This window comes from Chiloscyllium plagiosum, chromosome 12, assembly GCF_004010195.1.
Source record: "Chiloscyllium plagiosum isolate BGI_BamShark_2017 chromosome 12, ASM401019v2, whole genome shotgun sequence".
Lineage (NCBI taxonomy): Eukaryota > Metazoa > Chordata > Chondrichthyes > Orectolobiformes > Hemiscylliidae > Chiloscyllium > Chiloscyllium plagiosum.
Genome location: NC_057721.1, coordinates 76,605,867 through 76,633,174, shown reverse-complemented (window position 1 = coordinate 76,633,174; position 27,308 = coordinate 76,605,867). Strand labels below are relative to the sequence as shown.

At 41.7% G+C, this 27,308-nt stretch overlaps 1 protein-coding gene across 3 annotated transcripts in view; it reads right to left on the bottom strand.

Annotated features, from left to right (window-relative positions):
* Positions 1–27,308, bottom strand: part of LOC122555418 (neural cell adhesion molecule 2-like) — a 1,561,904-nt gene that overhangs the window by 326,621 nt on the left and 1,207,975 nt on the right. For all 3 annotated transcript variants that reach the window (XM_043701408.1, XM_043701406.1, XM_043701407.1), the window contains one exon: positions 10,243–10,339. In XM_043701408.1, coding sequence (XP_043557343.1) covers positions 10,243–10,339 — 97 coding nt within the window. The remainder of the gene's footprint in view (positions 1–10,242; positions 10,340–27,308) is intronic.

Here is a 27,308-nt window from a genome sequence, read left to right as displayed (position 1 = left end):
GCTGGGAAAACACAGCAGGCCAGGCAGCATCTGAGGAGCAGGAAAATCGACATTTCGGGCAAAAGCCCTTCATCACAATGATGATTTTCCTGCTCCTCAGATGCTGTGCTTTTCTAACACCACACTTTCAACTATGGGCAATTCAGCATGGCCAATCCACCTAAACTGTACCTCATTGGATTGTGGGAGGAAACCCATGCAGACATGGGGAGAATACGCAAAATCCACACAGCCGGAGGCTGGAACTGAACCTGAATATCTGGCGCCATGAAGCAGCAGTATTAACCACTTAGCCACCATGCCACCCCATGACCAGTGTATAGTTTGTGATCACTGTGCCCTATATGAAAAGATTCCTGTCATACCTACCAGACTCTGTCCTTGGTCTACCAGGGCACCACTCTCATTTCTAATACTATTTACACCTTTGACATGAGACTTAAGAAATTCTTCAAAACTGCAAATTACGTTATCTGATCAATACTAATCATAACGTAAAATAAATCAAAGTAAAAACAAGTCCAACGTTTTAAAAAAATGGTTTCAGGCAACCAGGTGCACAATAAAAAGAATTAGATCCACACTCTAGTGTAAAGCAAATCAATGATTTACCAATCACCATTTCTAGCCTCTTTTTGTTCTTTTCACCTTGGTTCGTAAAGCCAAGGTTTCTGCAGAATTTCCCTCACTTCCTAAGATTCTATACACCTTTCCCTTCACATCCTTCCTCAAGTGTAAAGTGTTGCATTTCAGATGCAATTTGATTGGTCAAAATACTTGACTTTAGAATAGGGAGGGGGGAGAAAGAGGTGGGGGTGTGGCACTTCTAATCAGAGAGGGTATCACAGCTACAGAAGTTACCATTTTCGAGGAGGGTCTACCTACTGAGTCAGTATGGGTGGAAATTAGGAACAAGTAAGGGAGCAGTCACCTCATTAGGGGTTTACTGCAGGCCCCCCAATAGCAGCAGGGAGATTGAAGAAAGCATAGGTTGGCAGATTTTGGAAAAGTGTGAATGTAGTAGGGTAGTTGTAATGGGTGACTTTAACTTTCCCAATATTGATTGGAACCTCCTTCGAGCAGATGGTTTGGAAGAAGCTGTTTTTGTAAGGTGTGTTCAGGAGGGTTTCCTAACTCAGTACGTTGACAGGCCAACGAAGGGAGAGGCCATTTTGGATTTGGTGCTCGGCAATGAGCCAGGGCAGGTGTCAGATCTTGCGGTGGGAGAGCATTTTGGGGATAGTGACCACAACTGCCTCACATTCTACATAGCTATGGAGAAGGAGAGAAGCAGGCACAATGGGAGGATATTTAATTGGGGAAAAGGAAACTATGATACTATCAGACATGAGTTGGGAAGCATGGACTGGGAGCAATTGTTCCATGGAAAGGGCACTATAGACATGTGGAGACTGTTTCAGGAACAGTTGTTGCAAGTGATGCACAAATGTGTTCTTCTGAGACAGGCAAGAAGGGGTAAGATAAAGGAACCTTGGATGACGAGAGCGGAGGGGCTTCTTGTCAAAAGAAAGAAGGCAGCTTACGTAAAGTGGAGGAAACAAGGGTCTTGCTCAGCTCTAGAGGATTACAGGCAAGCGAGGAAGGAGCTCAAAAATGGTCTGAGGAGAGCCAGGAAGGGACACGAAAAAGGTTGGCAGGAAGGATTAGGGAGAATCCAAAGGCATTTTACACATATGTGAGGAATAAGAGAATGATCAAAGAAAGAATAGGGCCGATCAGGGATAGCATAGGGAGCTTGTGTCTAGAGTCTGAGGAGGTAGGGGAAGCCCTAAATGAGTTTTTTGCTTCTGTCTTTACTAAAGAAAAGGACCTTGTAGTGAATGAAACCATTGAGGAGCAGGTAAGCATGCTGGAACAGATAGAGATTGAGGAAGCTGATGTGTTGAAAATTTTGACAAACATTAAGATTGACAAGTCGCCAGGGCCAGACCAGATTTGTCCTTGGTTGCTTTGGGAAACGAGAAATTTGATTGCTTTGCCGCTTGCAAAGATCTTTGCATCCTCTCTCTCCACTGGAGTCGTACCTGAGGACTGGAGGGAGGCAAATTTAATTCCTCTCTTCAAGAAAGGAAATAGGGAAATCTCCGGCAATTACAGACCAGTCAGTCTCACGTCTGTCATCTGCAAGGTGTTAGAAAGGATTTAGAGGGGTAGGATTTATGACCATCTGGAACAGCATGGCTTGATTAAAGGCAGTCAGCACAGCTTTGTGAGGGGCAGGTCATGCCTCATAAATCTTATTGAATTCTTTGAGGATATTACTAGACAAGTTGATGAAGGTCGAGCGGTGGATGTTGTGTATATGGACTTCAGTAAGGCATTTGATAAGGTTCCCCATGGTAGGCTCATTCAGAAGGTCAGGAGGAATGGGATACAGGGACATTTAGCTGTCTGGATACAGAATTGGCTGGCTGACAGAAGACAGCGAGTGGTAGTGGAAGGAAAATATTCTGCCTGGAAGTCAGTGGTGAGTGGTGTTCCACAGGGCTCTGTCCTTGGGCCTCTACTGTTTGTAATTTTTATTAATGACTTGGATGAGGAGATTGAAGGATAGGTTAGCAAGTTTGCAGATGACACAAAGGTTGGAGGTGTCGTTGACAGTATAGACGACTGTTGTAGGCTGCAGCGTGACATTGACAGGATGAAGAGATGTACTGAGAGGTGGCAGATGGAGTTCAACCTGGATAAATGCGAGGTGATGCATTTTGGAAGGTCAAACTTGAAAGCTGAGTACAGGATTAAAGACGGATTCTTGGCAGTGTGGAGGAACAGAGGGATCTTGGTGTGCAGGTAAATAAATCCCTTAAAATTGCCACCCAGGTGGACTGGGTTGTTAAGAAAGCATATGGTGTTTTGGCTTTCATTAACAAGAGGATTGAGTTTAAGAGCCGTGAGATCTTGTTGCAGCTCGATAAAACTTTGGTTAGACCGCACTTGGAATACTGCGTCCAGTTCTGGTCACCCTATTATAGGAAAGATGTGGATGCTTTGGAGAGGGTTCAGAGGAGGTTTACCAGGATGCTGCCTGGAATGGAGGGCTTATCTTACGAAGAGAGGTTGACTGAGCTCGGACATTTTTCATTAGAAAAAAGAAGGAAGAGAGGGGACCTAACTGAGGTGTACAAGATAATGAGAGGCATAGATAGAGTTGATAGCCAGAAACTTTTTCCAAGGGCAGAAATTGTTAACACGTGGGGTCATAGTTTTAAGCTGTTTGGTGGAAAGTATAGAGGGGATGTCAGAGGCGGGTTCTTTACGCAGAGAGTTGTGAGAGCATGGAATGCATTGCCAGTTGTGGAAGCGAGGTCATTGGGGACATTTAAGAGACTACTGGACATGCATATGGTCACAGAAATTTGAGAGTTCGTACATTAGGTTTACTTCAAACGAGGATCAATGGTCGTCACAACATCGTGGGCTGATGGGCCTGTTCTGTGCTGTACTGTTCTATGTTCTATGTTCTTTAAGCAAAACACATTTTAATTTTACACTACAGTTAAAATGCAAACAAAAAGAGACATGGCTTAACTGTAACTCTATCAAAATGCTTAACAAAATAATATGTATATTAACTACTACTAATTAACTGTTTCAATATAGTAACATCCTCGAAACACACCCTTGGCAAAGGCAAATTCAGTAAATCAGATTGCCTCACATGCAATTCTAGCAGCAGGAAGAGAACCCCAGCGTTTAGCTGTCACAGCAAGAGGAATAAGAGCTTCCACACCCAGCTTCAAAATTCCAGCAACTGTTACTAAAAGCTAAAACTAAACATACTGGCTCAGTGGGAGATTGACCCCACCCATTCAGGCTGCTTCTATTGTTCCAACTTTAAAAAGAACCCAAAGAAAGCTGTTCAGTTTATTGGCTTTGAGAAAACTGTTCCACTACTCTATCTTAACCTTTCTTCATGAAAAAGAACAGGACAAAATACATCTCTTAATGCAATGGTATTGGCACAATTGGCACCCAAGATTTACAGGGAACATCTTTCCACAAGTCTATTTTCCTTCTTAATTATTATATTGTTATTGAGCTGATTATATATATCTTTGCATCTACTACTGCTCCAGTGCTACAATACACATTCTATCAAAACTGTTTCTTGTCAACTCTCTCCCAATTATTCTTTGTCACAAAGCATGTCAAAGTACTGACAGCACAGATACAGGCCATGCAGCCAAAGATGTATGTGTCAGTATGTGCGCTCCACATGAATCTTCTGCCATTCTTCCTTAACTAACTCTAACTGCATATTCCTGATTCTTTCTCTCATCATGTAATTAGGTTGGAGAGCTTATGCTCGTAATGTTGACTCTCCTGCTCCTTGGACGCTGCCTGACAGGCTGTGCTTCTGCAGCACCACACTTTTCGACTCTGATCTTCAGCATCTGCAGTACTCACTTTCTCCTATGTAATTAGGTAGCATCACTTCAAATGCATCCATTGCAAATCAATTACTCCTTGTGGTAGTCACGTTCCATATTCTAAGTAATCTCCTGTTAAATTAATTTGTCCTGAATTCCTTATTGGATTAATTCATGATAACTAATAGTTCTCCTCCTTCGGTCTCATCCACAAGTGGAAACTTCTTTTCAACACTTTCCACATCAACCTTTGCAAAGTCTTGAAGACCTCGATTAGGCCACCATTTGGTCTTTTCATTTCGAAAGGAAATAATTCTTCCCTGATCATTCTGCTTTGATTCACAAAAACTCTCGGATCTGGTCTAACTCAAGTTAGAATTTTCATACCAAAGTAAACGCAAAATATTGCAAAAATCTGAAATGAAACAGAAAGTGCTGGATAAACTCAACAGATCTGCCAGTACGTGTGGAGAGAGAAACAGTTAACAATTTGAGCCAAATATGACGCGATATCAGAATTTTTTGCAATTTCTTCCATCATCATTGGAATATGCAGACTGGGATTAGTGACAGCTACTCTAGAAATGGTTTCAAAAAAAATTCAATACAGGTTTCTCAAAACATAATTACATCCCTCTTGTTATAGAAACTACATAACCTTCAACTCACCCTGAATAAAGCTAAAGGAGAAGAACTAATTTCTTATTAAAAAGAAGGTACAAAAGAGAAAATTACTTTTTGATCCATGGCCACAATGGCAAGAGTCAGTCTTTGACAGGAGTTACAATGCTGAGACTCTCTCTCTAAATAATAAACACGGCTGCCTCTCTAAAATTAGTTCATGCTTGCTTCACCATGGATTTATTAACAATAGTGCTCCATTGAACATTCCTCCTTTCTATTATGGAATCAGAGAATGGCTTGTAGGTCACTGTTAGCCCTCTTGGCTTGGTTCTGTTCTGCCTCCACACTGCAGAAACACATTAAGCAGATTGATGGACCAAGATGTAATTATGGCATCCTATAAATCTTAGCCCACAGGGTTTGGAAAAACCATTGAGTCCACTTGCATTAAGGAACTTGCTAAGGACATTGCACTAGTTTAACCACTGAGAGACACAAGTCTTCCGGCAACTTTTGTTTTTTTATTGAAAAGAAGCCCAGAGCTTGTCTCAGTCCAAGTGCTGCTGATACACACAAAAATTCCAAGTCCGAGGTATCACCTTGAATATCGATTAACTTCAGAGCCTAATTTGTTAAGGTACACTCAGATTTTGCTTTTAAAGAAAGGAAGAGACTTCTTCCCTTGGGGAAAGTAAGCAAGATTGAAATCCATGCAAGGGACAAATAGAAAAGGACCTTGTCTTTGCTTCTCTTCTCTCACAACCTCAGGACATCCTAAGTGATGTATTTCGAATTGCAATCAGTGTTCAGTGTACAAAATGCGACAACTAATTTGCAAACAGCAAATAGCCATGTAATGATCACCAGACAATCTGTAACGATGTGAGCTCAGGGATAAACATTTGCTCAAACTGTGGGAAACAGACCTGTCTCTCTCTCTCTCTCTCTCCTTCCGATGCAGTGTTGTCTGACATCCAGCTGAGAGGACAGACAAGTTAGCAAATAAACACATCATCAGAAAGGCAACACTCTGACAGTGTTGCACTCCAATTGATCCTGCATTAATGGGTCTATTAGCCTAAGTATTGCGATCAAATCTCTCTACTCATGGTCTTATTTCACAGGGTCTTCTGACTCAGAGGTAAATGTGGTACCCACTCCAGTAATTTCACACAAAAGAGGGATCTGTGTCGTACTAAAACATCTCAAGTCACACTTTGAATCCAATTCAGAGTCACAGTTGAGGGCAAAAAAATGTCACACGAATTATGTAATGGTGAATTCAGATTTGAATTTAGCCACAAACCATGTTTTTGTCACTAAATGGTAACAGATTTTTGGCTGATTGATTTCCTTCTATGCTATGGGAGAAAGTGAGGACTGCAGATGCTGGAGATCAGAGACAAGAGTGTGGTGCTGGAAAAGCACAGCAGGTCAGGCAGCATCCGAGGAACAGGAGAATCGACGTTTCGAGGATAAGCCCTTCATCAGGAAAAGATGCTATGCTATGCTATGTTATGACCATGTTGTGATTCTAAGATAAAATGTTACTAATGGAAGAAGTGACTCTTTCAGATTTAGATTGGATTAGATTAGATTACTTTACAGTGTGGAAACAGGCCCTTCGGCCCAACATGTCCACACCGACCCGCCGAAGCGCACCCACCCAGACCCATTCTCCTAATGTGGAGGTAAAATAAATTTTTGAAAAACACAAAGGACTGCAGATGCTGGAAATCTGGAATAAAAAGCAGAAACTGCTGGATGAACTTCGCAGGTACAGCAGTATCTGTGGAGTGAGAAACAGAGTTGACATATCAGGTCCAGTGGCCCAGTTCTGAAGAAGTGTCACTGGACTTGATACATTAGCTGTGCTTTCTCTCAACAGATATGCCAAATTTGTTGAGTTTCTCCAACAATTTCTGCATTTCTTTTGTAATGTGGAGATGGAGAGGATATCAAAAGTGAATCTGTCTCCACTGACCCTTGAAACAATGGCATTTTATTGATTGACAGATGTTTTGAACCTGTGAGGTGGGGCATATGTGGGACAGTCGAAAATTGTGACGTTGGCAAAAGGCAACAGGTCAGGCAGCATCCGAGGAGCAGGAGAATCGACGTTTCAGGGCATGAGCCCTTCATCAGGAGGAGAGGCCAGGTTTAGGCAACCTTTTCCACTTGGGTGTATCCCCTGAGAATCACTGGAAGGGAGGGACACTCCTGACGGTCTTGATGATCAGGGAGTCCAGAACCCAGGGGTTGTAATCTAAGGATCCAGGTCGGCCATTTAGAACTGAGATGAAGAAAAGTTACTTCACCCAGAGTGTGGTGAGCCTGTGGAATTCTCTGCAAAAAGAAAGTGGTGAGGCCAAGGCATTGAATTGTTTTGGGAAGGGGCTCGACATATTTCTTCAGGGTCCCAGTCTCAGCGAATCATCATAGCACATCACTGAGTCACTTAGAATACAATTCGACACTCCCCTCTTGCATTTTGCAGAGCACTAGCACATATTTTTCATTTCAGTTCTGCTACCAGGCCATTTTGTGGGCAGTGGCAAATCCCAAGCTCATTGACTGAAACAACCTACCCCTCCCAGCTCCTTACGCACTCTCTGAACCCTCAATCAAATTGTGCCTAGTTGGATGCTCAGATGTCTTGCCTTTCTGTACTCTTTCATATCATTCTACATCATAGTACTTCTGTGTTGCCTGGCTATTTAGCACAGAAATAAAGGTAGGCAGTTTGATATGAGTCAGTCAAGGAGATGGCAATGTTGCTGTATGGCATAAGCCTGAATTAATCTCACACCTACAGCATAACAGCTTATGCAACAAAAGAACTGTAGATGCATCAACCAATGGCCATAACTCAAAGTCTAAGTGGGTTAGTCCTTCATCACGTCACGGACAACTGTCATCAGTCAGAGAGCACTGGCTCTGTTAATGAACAGTTAGGCAACGTCCAGTGTCATTCCTGATGAAGAGCTTAGGCCCAAAACATTGATTCTCCTGCTCCTCGGATGCTGCCTGACTTGCTGTGTTTTTTCAGTACCACACTCTCGACTCTGATCTCCAGCAACTGCAGTCCTTACTTTCTCCCAATGTCCAAACTCACCCCAGGGGCTTGCACATGGTCAGTCAGCCACTTGTGGCATGGTCTGGTTTAGAAATTCCTTATCATTGCAGTCCAGGGAGTGGGTCACTGTTGCTCTCAGAAGTCGCTTTCAACCAGTCCGGGGTTTCCCAGTAAGTCTGTCAGGCAGCTGCACAGAAATGAGTCAGCGGCCCAGTCACTCCTCAGTCAGCACTGCCTGGCCATGTTGGTTGAGAGGGGTGGGGACTTGCTCAATAAAAGTCAAGGGTGACTTATTTTGGAACACTGCTGTGCTAGCCAATCTGGAGGACTTATCTGTCAGGATTTGAGGCAGCATATTGGGTTGCTAGGGGGTCAGTAACTGACAGAGTGCAACTGTACATACAAGGGTGGGAGATGATAGTGAGTTGGAGAATATTGGTTACCGTAGGAGGTGATATCAATGGTGAAAACTGCCCTGGCTTTAATGGGAGAGCAGTACACCATGACGGTTGGCATGGCGAAAATGCAAGCCAAAGATGGGAGGCGAAGCATTAAATGAAAGACTTGAGAGGCGGTGAAGGAGGAAATGAGGGGATGCTCAGTACTGATGGGATGGACAGGAAGTGTAACGAAGAAAAGAACTTGGAGGTTCTTGGTGCAGGGGATGTTGACTATTAGGCTAAGCCTGAGACTCACTCTGCCAAGTGTAAGCTGATGTAACCTTCCATCTTCTTTCAAGTCATAAATGCGCAATGGAAATGGAAAATGGCAGCAATCACACTTGGTGCGAGCAGAGTAAGTGGTTTATTTTTTCAGTCAGAGTACATGATATTTGAGGCCCTTTAAGAGGCGTTTGCATTTATCTGGAGGTTGTAAAGTACAGGTTGAATACATCTGTAATCATTGAATCCTGCATGGGAAATGCAGGCAGCAACCAACAATGTAGGTCCCCGATCCCAATCACAAGCAACCTTGACCATGTCATTGGTAATTACAGACAAGTCATCTCCTTGAAGCAGAAATAGTTAGAGACAATATTAAACATGGCACTGGCAGGCCACAATTCACAAAGACAATCCAAGAACTCATAGATTGCAAAAAGGCATGGGCCCGATTCCCTCTCACTTTGAACCGTAATTATTTGTCAACATGATCCTTTATGCAACACTGCCTTTCATGGGGGATATGTGTGGTGCAGGTGGGTATCAGTAATTCCATCACACTTGCCACCTCCTGGTGGAATTAAGTTTGAAATTGAAAGCTAGTCTCAGTAATGGTGATCACAAATGAATCATTCATTGTTATAGAAAACCATCAGTTTCTGTAATGCCCAAAAGGGAAGGAAATTTGCCATCCTTACCCAGTCTGGCCTATGTATGATCCCAGATTCACAATATCATGATTGACTTTCAACTGCCCTCTGAAAGCCACTCAGTTCAAGGATAACCAAGGATGGGCAACAAATGCTGACTTTGGTATTTATACCCACAATCCCATGAAAGAATAAAGAAAAAGAAGCTTCTCAAAATTTGGTCAAGTTTTAGCTTTGTTCTCAGCATTTTATCTTTTTTCATACAAATCATTTACACCAAGTTCACATCTCAATCACTCCATTATCCCATTAGCACTCTGTTTTCTCTTTCTGCTTATGGTGGGATTGAAATTGCCAGAGCATTCATCTGTGACTTTGAATTACGAATATAATTAAATAACCATATCCTACTGCTTCCTGTTAAAGTTCAAAAATCAAATGACACCAGGTTATAGTCTAACAGGTTTATTTGAAATTGCAAACTTTTAGTGTTCAGTTCCAAAAGCTTGTACTTTCCAAATAAACCTGTTGGACTATACCCTAGAGTCATTTGATTTTTGACCTTGTCCACCCCAGTCCAACTCTTGCATCTCCTCCTAAAGGAAGAGAGGAAGTACAGAAATCCATAACTGCATGACTTTCCTTACAACTGCAATGTGCGAATGATGAAAAACAAGGAAAATTGCAACTCATGGCAATTGTTAAGCAAATCTGACAGGGTTGCATCTTTCAAAATTTTTATCCGTGGCTGGCACACATTTTCTTTCATCAGCTCCCATTATCAAAATCAATGTTTGTTGAACAGAGCAAAAGTGATTCTGTGAAACACTTCCACTTACCAGCTTGAACAAGGGTGAATTCCTGAGACCTGGTTCCTATCTGGTTACTGGCTGTGCAGTTGTAGCTGCCAAAGTCACTGTCCACAGCTGGAGTAATCTGCAAACAGAGAAACAGAAATCATGGCATTGGTATTCTTTCTGATAACCTACTGGATTGTTAGAACTGGTCCATTGATTATAATGCCTCTCTCACCATGGCATATATGCTCAGTTGATGATCAGAATTTAAAATCACAACATGAAATCATTGTGCCTCCAATCTCCCGCACATTGAATTTTTGATTTGTTTTTTTAATTTGCTGCTAGTGCTCTCCCCTGAACACAATGGCTTTGATCAGACTGGAAAACAAATAGCAAGTTAATAACCTGCACTTCTACTATTGTACAAATCGCCCATAGGCATGGCATGAATTGTAGTTGTGTAGTCCTTGTTGATGAATTTATGTCACCCTTCCTATTACTTCATACCAACAACATTTTCCTTTGAGTCTCCCAGTTATTCTGAACAATATTTTGGATATGCATCTTAGTTATCCATTCAAAATGACACACATGGTCCAGTCATTCAGGACTCCTTTATCAATATGGTCAAAAATTGCATGACACAACTTTATCCATCCCAATCCAATATCAGCACCTCCAAATCGTATTAATCAACATAATAATTGTAAAATATATGCCTGTGACAAAGTATGAACAATTCCGACTATTGAATCTCATTCTCTCACAGAATGAACAGTTGTTGGAGATTTTAAAAGGGAATAATATTTTACTTTGTTTAATATCACATCTCCTTTAGGTTTTGTTTCTTTCTCCTTCTCTTCATCTCATATTTCTTCCCTCTCTTCATATTTCCTTTCCTGGGCCTGATTTTCTAATGCATCTTTCTTCTCTTTTGTTTCTCTTTCACAATCCTTGTACCTCAATGGTGAAAGGGAGCCATTGGTGGTCACAGAATCACAGAGATGTACAGCACAGAAACAGACCCTTCGGACCAACTTGTCCTTGCCAATTGGATATTAATCTAGTCCCAGTATTTGGCCCATATCCCTCTAAACCCATATACACAAGCAGATGCCTTTTAAATGTTGTAGTTGTAGCAGCCTCCATCACCTCTTCTGGCAGCTCATTCCATACACACATCGTCCTTTGTCTAAAAAAGTTCTCATTCAGGCCTTTTTTCAATCTTTCCCCTCTCACCTTAAACTGATGCCCCCTTGTTGTGGATTCCCCTACTTTCGGGAAAAAAACCATGACTCTTTGCCCCATAACACTGTTGCCTCACAGCACCAGGGACCCAGGTTCGATTCCAGCCTCGGGCGACTGTCTGTGTGGAGTTTGCACATTCTCCTCGTGTCTGCGTGGGTTTCCTCCGGGTGCTCTGGTTTCCTCCCTCAGTCCAAAGGTGAGCCGGTCAGGTGAATTGGCCATGCTAAATTGCCCATATTGTTAGGTGCATTAGTCAGAGGGGAATGGGTCTGTGGGTTACTCTTCGGAGGGTCGGTGTGGACTGGTTGGGCTGAAGGGCCTATTTCCACACTGCAGGGAATCTAATCTAATCTATACCTCTCATGACTTTATCAATCTTTATAAGGTCACCCCTCAGCCTCCAAAGTGGTATGGAAAATAGGTCCTGCCAGAACTGAGGAACAACAGACTAAAAATATTAACTCTGATTTCTCTGCACAGATGCATCAGACCTGCTGAGCTTTTCCAGCAACTTCTGATTGACAGCATACACAGTTCTTTCAGTTTTTTTTTAAATGCCCTGTTCGCCTCACCATAGCATTCTTCTAGAAAACGGCAGCAACTGAACTGAAAGGTTCAGGAAATGCCCAGCTACAGCGTATATTGCAAAATGACCCACTCAAATAAGATCTAACCCATTGACTTTCACTTCCAGTATGATTCCATGGACACAACTAGTATTAAGCCAACATGCTATTGATTGTAGATAGCCCTGGCTACTAAACATTAAGATGCTAATCAATGTGATGGAACAGTACAATCAAGCATGATCACACTGTGGTAAATCAATGCAAAATACAGCAGGTTTCAAAAGCTGAAATAAAAACAGGGAGAAACTCAGCAGGTCTCGCAGTATCTGTTGAGAGAGAAACAAAATTAATGTTTCAGGTCTGATATGACTCTTCTTCAGAATTGAAAAGGACTGGAAAATCATGGTTTTCATGCTTTAGTTAGTGGGCCAGGCAGAGTGATTGGAGTAGATGGTAACGTACCCAAGATAAAGACAAAGAGAGCGCTAATTGTAATAAAATAGAAAAAGAAATTTGAGTGATAGATATGAGAAGGAGCAAATGGTTTGGCTTTGCTGAGAATTAAGTCAATACAATACATTAGATGGTGATTGTAGTCAATATTGAGGACAGAATCTCTGAAGCTGTTGAACTCAATGTTGAGTGCTAGAGGCTATAAAGTATCCGAGCAGAAAATGTCATTCATTCACTACATTCAGCATCACTGAGAGACTGCAGCAGGCCCAGGATTGAAATGTTAGTGTGAGAGAAAAGTGGTTTGTTGAAATGGCAAGAAACTGGAAAGTTGGGGGATTTCTTACAGATAGAGCAGAGGTGTTCTACAAAGCAATCACCCAGTCTACATTTGGCCTTGTCAATGTGAACAGTGAATGCAGTGACATAGATTAAAAGAAATACAAGCAAACTAATGCTACACATGGAAGGGGTGTTTGGAACCCTGGATGACGGGGCAGAAAAAGTTGCAATTATTAGATCTTCTACAATTGTGTGGGAAGATGTTGTGGCACTCCAAAGGAGTCTGAGGACCTGTTGAAAGTGATGGAAGAGTGAACATGCAGATCACAGAGGGAATGGTTCCTGTGGAATGCTGACAATGGAGGGAGAAGGAAATGTGTTGAGTTGTAGAGCTAGAAATTGCAGAAATCGACAAGGATGATCCTTTGAATGCAGTGAAGAGAATGATGGAAAAGGACAATAGAAGCCCTATCGTTGCCCTGGGAGAGAGGTCAAGGGGTCAGAAATCCAGGAGATGGATTTGACACAGCTGAAGTCCTGGCTGAACACAATGGAAGGGTGTCATTGGTTGAGTATAAAAACAGAGGGACCTCAATGGACATTGTCAGCGCTGGAACAGATGAAACAGACACCAAAGGACTATGGGAGAATGGAATGCAGTCCTTGTGGGAAGCCAGGTGTAAGAATGCATAGTCAAGGAGGTGGAGTCAGTGGGTTTGTAATGGATATTGGCTAATAGCCTATCCCCAGAAATGGAAACAGGGAAGTCAAGGAAAGGGAATTGAAGAGCCAGAGAAGGTGAGAGAAGAGAAATTGATGACTTTTAATAATCCTAGAGTTATGATCTCAAGCTTGTGTATAAAGCAGTTAGTAATAGGTAGGAAAAAAACCCAGCCTTTTAGCATTGTGATTATGTAAATACAACTATAAAAACTCTGTATGACTCAAGTTACCCATCCTATCTGAATATATTCCTGATGTTTTTATTGTACAATCTCACTCTTCCAACCTTATCTTGCTGCCTCATTTCTAATATTTTTATAATGAGTGAACAAACATGCTGAAAGAAAATTGAAAAAGGCTTTTTATTGCAGCAATACCTAGGGGTTTAATCTTTAACAAGCCTGGCCATCTGGGAGAGTTGGCCACTCTGAAAGTAATCACTGTACAGCTTTTTTCTGTGCCTTTGCAATTTTAGCATTTTTTACATAACCAAAAGAACATAGTTTCATAATATAAATTGATTTTTTTTGCATAAAATTGGTTTCTCAATTATTCCTTAATCTGAATCTAGCACAGTGAGAATTGAACTTTTTCACTTCCTATTTCTTCACTCATGTAAATGTAATTGCGACATCTTAAAATCTGCATTCAATCTACAAAGCAACTACCTGGAAGGTGCCTGATGAAGACAATCATGAGATGCTTCGTCCCTTAATGATTCTGCACCAGAATGTTGCTGCTGACACTGGGTGCAAATTGCTTTTCCACAGCATTGAATTCATCAATTTGAAAACCAGAGAAAAAATAACTTACTGAATAAAACAATTTAATGTATGTTTAGCTCTCACTTTTGCAGTACTTATATGATTGTGAGTTGACCCAGAGAATAGCGTCTTTTCCTCTTGGAGGTCTTTTGCTTTGAAGATACTGTGGATAATAAGTAGTCTTAAGGATCCCAAACATCGTTCCAAACTCTACAAATCAGATGATCTCTTTTTTTAACAACACAAGCTTGCATGGCTGAAGCTTTAAAAATGGCTCTGTCATTTTGCAGCACAGTTTGATGGCTTTGTTTTTAAAGAACGTTTTGCTATTCAAAATCTTGGTTTGCTTTCTCTCTCAGCATAATGCTTCAGCTCTTAGCTTGCACTCTACTGGTTAAGTGGCCCATATCTCAGGCTCATTTTACGGTTGGTTCAATTAAAAAAGCATAGCACTTTGACTGTTCTGTTTTTACTTTGTTAATACTTCCATGGTGACAGCACCTCAGAACTTGTTTCTCTTGTCTCCCTCTGAATTTACCTCCTTTGCCATATCCTCCTTGTTGAAGTCAACACACACCACATCACACTTTCTGCTTAAACATATTCTTTCCTCATCACTTAAAACCATAGTATCCCCCTTTTAAGCAATCTTCATTTTCTGCCACACCTTTAAAGTCCAACCATGTCACTTTACAGTGGTTTTGTGTTCTATCTGCTGGGTTGTTGCTAAACTATGTGATGCAACAGCAGCTAATTACTCAATTACAGTATATCTACAACATGAAAGTAATGCAAAACTAATTTCCAAGAGAGATGCCATAACTGCAATGATATAACTGGTGCAAAATCATAAACAGGCTGGAGCCCTATTCTCTGCTAGAAAGGGGACCTCATTGTGGTGTTGATGTCATGATGTAAACTTACAAGGTACATGCTAAGAATTAGAGGCCACAAATGTAAGATTGTCATGAGTATCTAACCAGGAATTCAGGGGAAAGTGGGAATGGTGAGACTGGGAATCTTTCCCCATGGTGAGCCATCAATTGTCTCCATTAGCGGCAATCCACCCTCCCAGATTGATGGTTATCCAGTTCTTTGTCTGTCCAACTGCTCTTCTCTCTCTTTGTGCTCTATTCCCACCTTTCATTTAATCTTTACCCCCTCCCTCAAACCTATCTTCTGCATAAAAAGCACCTTTTCTCCTCGCTAAAATCAGTTCCGAGAAAGGGTCACTGAACCCGAAACGTTAACTCTGATTTTTCCCTGCAGGTACTGTCAGTCTGGCTGAGCTTTTCTGGCAATTTGTGTTTTGTTTCCACATGGTGAAATGGAGATATGATCCATACCTGCATGTAAAAGAAACTGAGATAAGTAGCAGAGGGAAGTTTTGATAAAACGAAATAAAGTTCATGTGAAGCAAAAATGCTGACCGTGTCCAGTTGGGCGAAAAGGAATGATTTTGTTCTGTAAAATCTATGCAACTCAATATAATGGAATATTTCTGTCAGGGAGGCATCACTTTTTCAAAATACATGGATGGGCCACTTGCTTAAACAATGCACAAGAAACTTAATTGCGTTAGCACCATCTTCACTTATATTTCAGGCTGTATTCAATGACCTGAGTGTGCTATTTTCACTCAATACTGAAAGAAACAATGAGAAGGGCTTAGGATCATCACTCATCAGGGAGCAGTAATGCTATTTTCATGAAACATAGTCAATCCAACCTTTCCTTGTAAGAAAACCCATTCATTCCAGCAGGTAGCAGTCTAGTAAACCTATTTTTTTGATTTATCCATGGGATGAGGGTGATACTGACCAGACAGCATTATTACCCATCTCTAATTGCCCAGAGGGTAGTTAAGAGTCAACCACATTGCTGTGGGTCTGGAGTCACACATAGGGCAGACCAGGTAAGGATGGTAATTTCCTTCCCTAAAAGATAGCAGGGAACCAGATGGGTTTTTTTCCCCCAGTAATCAGCAATGGATTCATGATCACCCTTAGACTCTTAATTCCTGATTTTTATTGAATACAAATTCCACCATCTGCTGTGGCAGGATTTGAACATGAGTCTCTGAATTAACAGTCCCACAACAATACGACTAGGCCATTATCTTCCCCCTTATGACTAGCATCGATGCATTAGCATCCTTCCTTAAATAAGAAGACCAAAACTGCATACATAGTTCAGGAAATGGACTCACTAATGCTTTATAAAACTGAAGCATAACAATCTGTCTTTTATCTTTAATTCCTCTTGACACACGAACCTTCTTGGTTACATGCTGTAACTTGTTTTTGCAAATTCATTCATTGGATGACGACAATGCTGGCTAGATCAGCATTTATTGTCCATCCTCAATTTGCCCAGAGAACATTTAAAAGTCAACCACATTGTTGTGGGTCTGGAGTCACATGTAGTCCCAACCAGATAGAAATGGCAGGTTTCCTTCCCTGAAGGGCATCAGTGAACCAGATAGACTTTCCTGACAATCAACAATGGTTTTATGGTCATCATTAGACTCTTAATTCCAGATTTATTTTACCTAATTCAAATTCCACCATCTGCTACAGTAGGATTTGAACCCAGGCCCCCAGAACATTATCTGGCTTTCTGGATTAACAGTCAACAGTGGGGTGTTGGAAAAGCACAGCAGGTCAGGCAACATCTGAGGATTAACAGTCCAGCAATAATATCACTAGGACAGCGACTCCCCTAAACCTGCATGCTCGTGTTTTGAGACTAATGCACAGAAACACTGAAATCCCTCTGCACCTCAGATTTCAGCTGTTATTCTCCATTCTTTTTCTTTCTTCCTGCCAAAGTGAGCAACATAACATTTTGTCGCAGCACATCTGTCAGCATTTTTGCCCACGCGCTCGACCTATCTATATCTGTCCGCAATGTCCTTATGTCTTTTTCCCAACATAATTTCTTATTTATCTGCGAAATTTAGTTACAATGTCTTTACTGATCACCCCAATCTATTTCATTGATGTACATTGTAAAATGTTGAGGTCCCAGCCCAGATCCTGTGGGACTCCATTTGTCACATCCTGTCAATAAAGAAAAGACCAAAGTGTACACATTCTCTCATGTATGTTCCTCCTAAATTCATCAACGCTGTTGGCTTCAACCACTCCACATGGTAATGTCTGCCACAGTCTAACCACTCTAAGTAAAGACTTTTCTCCTCACTTCCTGTTGGATATATCACTGCGATATCTTCTACTTGTGGGAATACTGTGCACAGATGCTGAAGATGCAGTGTAAATCTGGAGTGAAGATTCAACATACTGCTGACTAAAGTGGGGTGAGAGTCCATCCAGGAAGGGACATCACTCTGACCAGCTAACTCAGAATCCCCATCACAACCTCACCATCCTATAAGCTGGACAACCCTTTGTAGTTGGAATCTTGTCCTATACTCCGAGTCAGAGCCGACACCTCAGCAGCGAAAAAGAAGGAAGCTAAAAGCAGGAATAGAACAAAGTAGCAAAAGAAATGTGCAAGATCTTTGATTTTCTTCTGAGTTTTATTTTTTGAGATGGTCAATTGTAATTGTGAGTGCAAGGTGGTGAGAGACCTACTGCTTTGGTAGATTAAAAATAAGAAAAATAGCATATATAATGTGACACTCTCTTATTGCTGAGTGCTCTTACAATGAGATTAGTTTTTTTTAAGTAAGCAGCCAGAGGCCATAAGCTGATTAGTGTAATGCTCTTTCCAACTCCTCCATTAACTTGTCAAGAAAATCATCTTAAAGACTAGAGTGCTTTGTGAAGTTGTTAAGCCAGTCAAAACTATAGTTGGAATTTAGCGACTGAAGGAGACTTCTGATATTTGATGCTCAAGACCACCAAATGGATGAGGTCAATTTAGCAGAAAATCAATCAAGCTCTGTGAGATTTGTTGGTCTGCCAACTGTCCAAACTATGCGGGAGAACTCTGAAATAAAAGCTGAAAGTGCTGGAGAAAACCAGCAGGTCTGGCAGCATCTGTGGTGAGAGAAACAGAGTTCACGTTTTCAAGTCCAAAAGAATCCCTACAGATTGGAAGCAGGCTCATCCACACCAACCCTGTGAACAGCATCCCTGTAACCCAGACACAACCGCATCCCTGTAACCCTGCATTTCCCATGCCTAATCCACCTGACCCACTGTGGGCAATTTAACATGGTCAATCCATCTAACCTGCAGCAGTGCTAACCACTGAGCCACCATAGTTGAACATATGAATTAGAATTAGAATTCCCACAGTGTGGAAACAGGCCCTTTGGCCCAACAAGTCCACACTGACCCTCTGAAGAGTAACCTGCCCAGACCTATTACTCTATATTTACCCCTGACTAATGCACCTAATCTCTAAACACTATGGGCAATTTAGCATGGCTGATCCACCTAGCTTGCACATCGTTGGACTGTGGAAGGAAACCGGAGCACCCGGAGGAAACCCATGCAGACACAGGGAGGATGTGCAAACTCCACACAGACAACGTCCCAAGGGTGGCAATGAAACTGCCTGGTGCTGTGAGGCAGCAGTGCTAACCACTGAGCCACCGTGCCACTCTGTGCCATTCCAAAAATTGATTCTGTTCTCTCTCTCTACAGGTACTGACACACTTGCAGAATTTCCCTTGCACTTCCTGCTTTCATTTCAGATTCCCAGAATCTGTTGTATTTTGATTTTTGTATGCAAGAGGATTCACATACCAAAAGAACATCATGCCCTGGAATGTGATCCCTGTGTAGGATACTTCAGATGCAGAGTTAACTATCACCTTCCATCACCTAGCCATTTCGAGCTCACTGATCTGATATTCGATCAGGGCAAGGCAAGAATATGATCAGGAAATATCAGAAACAGAAACACTTGAACATCAGTAGTAGGCACCCAGGGAAACATGGAGTTCAACTTTTATTGGGTTTATCCCTGAAATGGTGAATCTAGCTTGAATTGTGGATGCGAGTTGACAAGGCAGAGTCAGGAAAATTCCACACTCCACAAGACTGACCTGGGATAAATTTGCCCATGTGGTCTAATTGTTGTTCTGGGGAAGTTGCATGGCAGCAAAAAAGATTTGAGCCCTTCAATGCTGAAATCAGTGAAGAGGTGAATGGTTATGTTCCCAATTTACTTTTATACCAGGAATTATCTTTTGATGTGATGGACAACATGGAAAGAAAGAGAGAGAGAGAGAGAGCAATCCTTCATTCCATGTTCTTTCTCTCTATTCTGCTGCTAGTTGTTATAATACAGCTCACGGTTTTTTCCAGAATCTGGCTCCATTGTCTTTCCAGCTGACGAACTGATGGGTGAGCCTTTCATTTCCCAATACCTGAAGTTATCTTATGAGTATGATCTAAAACAGGACATAGAAACTACTTTGTTCATCTCAGTTGTGTGGTTTCAATAACTTTTAAAAAAACTATAATCTCAATACAAATGACTTTGGTTGATGCAATCTTTGGTCAGGTGACCATACGAAAAAGGTAGAGATTAGGTCACTCAATCTTTTGAGTCTGCTCTGCAATTCAATATAATCATAGCTGATCTGATTTTAACCTCAACTCTCCTCAACCCCACCTCCTGTCCCATATTCACCATTCCTCCTAACCTTCCACTCTCCGATGCTGAATGTTCTGGGAAGGAGAGAGATTTTAAAAAAGACATAAGAAACAAATATTTTACACAGAGGGTGGATGCAGGTACAATTATAACGTTTAAAAGACATTTGGAGAAGTATATGTATGGGAAAGATTTAGGTGGATATGGGCCAGTAGCAGGCAGGTGGGACTAGTTTAGTTTGTGATTAAGTTCGACATGGACTGGTTGGACCGTAGGGTCTGTTTCCATGTTGTATGACTGTATGACTCTGTGCCCCCAAAGTAATGAATTTCAAGCACAACACAACCTCAAACCCTTCTTCAATTGTCTTCACCGCTGTGCCCATTTCTTTGGACAAGAGTCATTTCCACTCCCGAAGACCCCTTCGCCCACCTCCAATATTCTCCCTCTGGCCCCCTCCCTTTGGCCTTCTACCTGCACTTGACCTGTTCATTGAGAACTGTCGATGTGACATTGGTTGCCTCAATTTCTCTGCCCCCCCCCCCCCCCACACCCATTCCAACCTATCTCCCCCAGAAACAACTGCACTCCATGTGCTCAGATCCAACCCTGACTTTGTTTCTAAGCCTGCCTTCTTTGGGCTCTATCCCCAATCACCTATCATTTAATCCTTATACCTTCTCCCCACCCTATGGTCTGCTTAAAAACCAACATTTTCCTAGCTACTATTGGTTCTGGGGAAGGGTCACCAGACCTGAAACGTTAAGTCTAATTTCTCTTCACAGATGTTGCCAGCCCTGCTGAGCTTTTCCAGCAATTTCTGTGTTTGTTTCTAGATTGCTGTATATCTCCTGATAATCTTTCATCCCATTTTTACAGATGCACCGTAGAAAGCATTCTATTTGGGTGCATTACAACTTGGTATGTCCAGAACTATAAGAAACTACAGAGTTGTGAACAATCATGCAAGCCAACCTCCCATCCATGGACTCCATCGACATTTCTTATTGCCGTGGAAAAGTAGTCAACATCATCAAAGATCCCTCCCACCCAGTTATAATCTCTTCTAATCTCTTCCACCAGGATGTCAAGACAAAAGCTTAAACACATGTCCGACAGATTCAAGAACAGCTTCATCTTTGGTACTATTAAACTGCATATTAGATCTCTCATATTTGAAATCTAATGGTCATCTTGCTTTTGCACACCTCCTGTGAAACTGTAATTTTGTATGCCTCACTGTGTTCACATCATATGTTATGATTAGCCTGTACTGCTCACAAAACAAAACTTTTCACTGTACTTAGGTACATGTGACTGCAATAAATCAAACACACCACTGTAGCCATTTAATGTCTATGTATTTCCTGAAAATAATTCAGTCCATGAAAGGTCTCAGGGTAACAATCAGGTGATGGGCGTTTAAATTCGGAAGTCCATATTTAGTAAACAGATTCAAGTGCAGAATAATCCACTACTCTGGTGGCTTCACATAAGGCCCTCCTTACCTGACTCTTTCTGGATATTTTGCTATTCCTGTCTCCCTCGTACACTTTCCTAGCCTCTTCTTAAATATATCTGTGATATACACCTGAACCACACACTGCAGTTGTCAGTCCCACTTTATTGCCACACAATGGACAAAGGCATTTCTGCTGTATTCTTTATTGGATATGTTAATGACTTTCCTACAAGCAGCGGACAGAGCAACTACCATAAGCTCCTCCCCTGCATGCATAATTTTCAATTTACACAGTGGAGACGCTCTGGGCATCACGCATAAGGATGGTTCCCATGTAAATATTTGGATATCTCTATTTTAAACCCGATTTTGGTATCCCCACTGTCTAGAAACTGGAGTGTGCAAAGCTGATCAGATTGCTTTCAATGAGTTTCTTTTGGACAACCAGGATACCTGATTTGTCAGGGGAGATAGACCTATGGTTTGTTTCTTCCTTGAGTAAGAGGAAGTGAGATCTGCTGCATTAAGGTGACTCTGGTGCTCTGCAGGTGAGTTTTTAATTATCAGTCATTGATTATGAGCGATGCTGTCTGGGCCAGTGTTTATAGTCTGTCTCTTGAGAAGGTGGTGGGGAGATACATTATTGCCTCTGTAGTCCACATATAATTGTTAGTATTGAATGGTTTGCTAGGCCATTTCAGAGAGGAGTGAAGAGTGAACCATGCTGCTGTGTGTCTGGAGTCACATGTAGGCCAGACTGGCTAGAGCTGGCAGATTTCTTCCCTAATGGGCATTGGACAACCAGATGGAGTTTTTCCAACAATCATCACCATTACAATCTTGATTCCTGATTTTTTTTAAAAATTGGATTCAGATTCCAAAGACAGGGTTTAAACCCAGGTCCCAAGTACCTGAGTCTCTGGATTAATAGCCTAGTGATAATTCCACTTGGTCTCTCCCATGGGTCTATTACCTTTTGGGATTACAAAAGGTAAGCAAGGATGTGGCAAAAATATGGATGAGTTCATTGAAATTGTCAAAGCTATAAAAGAACTGCCAAATCTATCAAAGAGTTTAGAATACAAATATCTGCATAAGGGATTGGTTGAAGGAATTTTTATTAACACGAATGGGAAATTAATGGTGTAATGATATAATTAACAGACATTAAATTGTATGATGTCATCACGTCTCAAGCTATGTCCATGGTAGATACTAGATGAGTTTGTAGAGAGGGGGGAGAGCAAAGGGTATGGCATGGGATGGCAGTGAGTTTGGACAAAACTGAATCTAACTTTGTGTTTCAGTTAGCTCAGTTTACGAGGTAACTGATCCACAAAGCCAACAGCGTGGGTTCAATTCCCACACCAGCTGGGGTTACTATGAAGGATGTGCCTTCTCCCCCTCTCCTGAGGTGTGGTGATCCTTAGGTTAAGCCACCACCAGTCATCCCTCTCAAGTGAAGGAGCAGCCCGATGGTCTGGTAAGACTATGGCAACTTTATGTATCCCCTGAGGTACTTTTTCATTTCCTTTGGAGAAGAGAGGACAATATCTGCCCCTGTATATGTAGGAATATCAAATATGCAGATGATTTAACAATTTATGAAGACAACACCCTTGGAGATTACTATAGACCAGAAACTGAACTGGACTATCCATGCAAATACAAGACCAGGTCAGAGGCTAGGAATAGTGTGGCAAGTGACTCACCTGCTGACTCCCTCAACCTATCTCCATGAACAAGGCACAAGTCAGGAGCCATGATATGGAGGTGCCGGTGTTGGACGGGAGTGGAGAAAGTTAAAAATCATACAACACCAGGTTATAATCCAACAGGTTATTTGGAAGCACTGCCTATTAGAGCCCTCCTCTTTCACCAGGTGGCTGTCCACCTGATGAAGGAGCAGCGCTCCAAAAGCTAGTGCTTCCAATTAAACCTGTTGGAATATAACCTGGTGTTGGTGTGATTTTTAACCAACTCAGGAGTGTGATGGAATACTCCCCACTTGTTTGGATGGGTCCAACAACACTCAAGAACCTTGACACCATCAAGGAAAAGCAGCCCGCTTGACTGGCATCACATCTACAAACATCTGCTCCCTCCACCTCTGACGCTCAGTAGCAGCGGTGTGTACCATCTACAAGGTGCCCTGCAGAAATTCACCAAAGATCCTTGGACTTTACCTTCCAAACTCACAACCACTTCCATTTAGAAAGGAAGAAAAACACCCAAAGAGTAGCAGGTGCCAGAAATTAGAAACAAACATAAATTGCTGTGAAAAATCAGCAGGTCTTGCAGCATCAGTGGAGAGAAAGTAGAGCTAACGTTGCCGGTCACAGGACTACCGACTTGGAAAATATATCACAGTTCCTTCTGTGTCACTGAGTCAAAATTCTGAAATTCTCTCCCTAATGCCATTGTGGGTCTACCCACAGCACATGTACTGTGCTGGTTCATGAAGGCAATTCACCACCACCTTCTCAAGAGTAACTTGGGAAGAGCAATGAATGTTGGCCCAGCCTATGATGCCCAGATATCATGAATGAATAAAATTTTAAAAATCTCCAAGACATTAATGAGCACTTACAATCCCAAAATAATCTCCTGAAAGGTACCATTCAGTTTACAAAATGAGATAATGTCTTAATGACCTGAACTTCATTGGAAGAACAACAGCGAAAAGATGGAATGGCATTTAGCTTCATTATACCCCTCTAATGACCCTGAAATAATTAGATTAGCATGATAACCATTTCATTATTAAAACAATGCCAAAGCTGCTTCCCTCATAATAATTTGATTTAATCACTTTGTTTGAGTTGAGAACACAAATTGAAGTCGATGTCATTAGGAAAGTGAAGGTGCAAATAAAAGGAATGCAAACCGCTGCCTTTGAAGGATAGTTACACTTCCTCTAAATTACATTTAAAATAAAAAAGGGGCTCACTCAAAATGCAGACTGATCAATGGAACACAAGCAGAGAAACACCAGCTAGCCCACAATCAGCATTACCATCTCTGCTTCATCATATTCTGTCACCACATCATCTATTCCTGTCTCCCATATTTATTTATTTTTATTCATTGGATGAGGATGTCACTGGCTAGGCCAGCATTTATTGCTCAATCCCTATTGCTCAGAGGGCAGTTAAGAGTCAACCATATTGCTGTGAGTCTCCAGTCACATGTAGGTCAGATCAGGTAAGGATGGCAATTTTCTTTTCTAAAGGACATTAGCGAGCCAGATAGGCTTTATCCAACAAGTAGCAATGGGTTCATGGCCAACCTTCGACCCTTAATTCCATATTTCTTATTGAATTCAAATTCCACCATCTCTCGTGGCAGGATTTGAACTCAGGTCCCTAGAACATTACTTGGGTCTCTGGATTAACAGTCCAGCGACAATACCACCAGGCCCATAGTTTCCTAGTTTATTTACCTAGCTTCCTTCAATGATTCCTTGGTTCTCATCTCAGCTACTCCTTATAATAGAAAATTCCACATTCAAAGGGCTTAGGAACAGAACTGGATCATTGTGGATTTCTGAGGCTTTTCGTATTACAAAAATTTATGATTGATCTGGCTGTGGTCTCAGTTCAACCTGCCTGACTGCACCAATGATATCTGGCTCCTTTATTGATCAAAATTCAGCCTAACTCAAAGGTTTTTTTTAGCTATTATATCCTTTATAATGGATTCGAATATTTTCCCAATGATTTAGGACAAATTAAATGGCCATTGTTATCTGTTTTAGGTTTCTCTCCCTCTGTGAATAAGAACGTTTTCTCCACCCTCTCAAGTCCCATTCAGGTCTTGTCTGTTTTGATAAGATCACCAATTCAACTGTTCTCTGCTTAAAAAAATTCTCCTGAATTTATTGAGGACTATCTCATAATTATGATCCCTGTCTTTAGGTTGTCTTGCCAACAAATTCCTGAAAAATATTACTTAGAACCCTATACCACAGAAACAGGCCATTTAAATACTCTGGTCTGTACTATTTTTCTCTTCATCAAACTATCCTTCTGTCCCCTCCCCCATCATGCACATATCTAGCTTCCATTAAATGTGTCCATATTATTTTAATTCAGCTTTCTATGGTAGTAAGGGTATGGAATGCTTTGCCTGCAACGGTAGTAGATTCACCAAGTTTAAGTGCATTTAAGTCGTCATTGGACAAGCAAATGGACATACGTGGAATAGTGTAGGTGGGATGGGCTTCAGATTAGTATGACAGGGCGGTGCAACATCGAGGGCCGAAGGGCCTGTACTGCGCTGTAATGTTCTATGTTCTATGGTAAGTAAATAGACTATCCTATGATCCCCAGCTCACTGTAAATCCTATTATGGGACAGTCTCGTGTTGCCTAGGACTAATTGGAGCAGCATATTCCCTCCCTGGAAGTACATTGAAGGGCTCTTGTGTTTTTCTGACGGAGAGTTATACTGTGTATAGCTGGGATACAGCTATTGTTTCTTCATTTTTCAATTTTGCAACCAAGGATTGTACCTAGGTACTCTGTACCCAAGATGGTGCTATCACTGGTGACTTATAAACTTTTCCTTGTACTCATTTGAGTGACAATAAAGCTAATCCAGTTCAACTCAATACATGGAAAACTAGTGACACCTTTTTCCATCAGTTCAGCGAGACTCATGGATAGCCTATGCTCCTAACCCATAAATTGCTGCACCTGTTACAATTTTCCTGGTCCACTATTTTGTGCAATTGGGATTGTTCTTCTACCTCAGCTGCACCTTCCTCTTCTGTCCCCAGGTCCCTCAGTTCAGCAAAAAATGTTGGGTAGGCTGCAGAGACAATATTGTGTGCAGTTCTGGAATCTGAACTATAGAGGGATGAGATAGTACTGAAGAAGGGGCAGAGGAGATGCCCTAGGATGTTGCCTTGGGCTGGGGAATTTCAGTGATGAAGAGGGACTGGACAGATTGAGGTTGTTTTCCTTAGACAGAAATGGGTACTGCAGATGCTGGATATTAGAGTCAAGATTAGAGTGGTGTTGGAAAAGCACAGCAGGCCAGGCAGCATCCGAGGAGCAGAAAAAAATTGACGTTTCGGGCAAAAGCCCTTCATCAGGAAGATAAAGGAAGTAGGAGTATACTCAAGAGGGAATCAGGAGAGCAAAAAGGCGACAAGGGATATCATTGGCAAATAGAATTAAGGAGAATCCAAAGGGTTTTTACAAATATATTAAGGACAAAAGAGTAACTAGGGAGAGAATAGGGCCCCTCAAAGATCAGCAAAGCAGCCTTTGTGTGGAGCCATAGAAAATGGGGGAGACACTAAATGAATATTTTGCATCAGTATTTACTGTGGATAAGGATTTGGAAGATATAGACTGTAGGGAAATAGATGGTGACATCTTGCAAAATGTCCAGATTACAGAGGAGGAAGTGCTGGATGTCTTGAAACGATTAAAGTTGGATAAATCCCCAGGACCTGATCAGGTTTACACGAGAACTCTGTGGGAAGCTAGAGAAGTGATTGCTGGGCCTCTTGCTGAGATATTTGTATGATCAATAGTCACAGGTGAGGTGCCGGAAGACTAGAGGTTGGCAAACGTGGTGCCACTGTTTAAGAAGGGCAGTAAAGACAAGCCAGGGAACTATAGACCAGTGAGCCTGACCTCAGTGGTGGGCAAGTTGTTGCAGGGAATCCTGACGGACAGAATATGCATGTATTTGGAAAGACAAGGACTAATTCGGGATAGTCAACATGGCTTTGTGCTTGGGAAATCATGTCTCACAAACTTGATTGAGTTTTTTGAAGAAGTAACAAAGAAGATTGATGACGGCAGAGCAGTAGATGTGATCGATATGGACTTCAGTAAGGCTTTCGACAAGGTTCCCCCTGGGAGACTGATTAGCAAGGTTAGATCTCACGGAATACAGGGAGAACTATTTGGATACAGAACTGGCTCAAAGGTAGAAGACAGAGGGTGGTGGTGGATGGTTGCTTTTCAGACTGGAGGCCTGTGACCAGTGGAGTGCCACAAGGATCGGTGCTGGG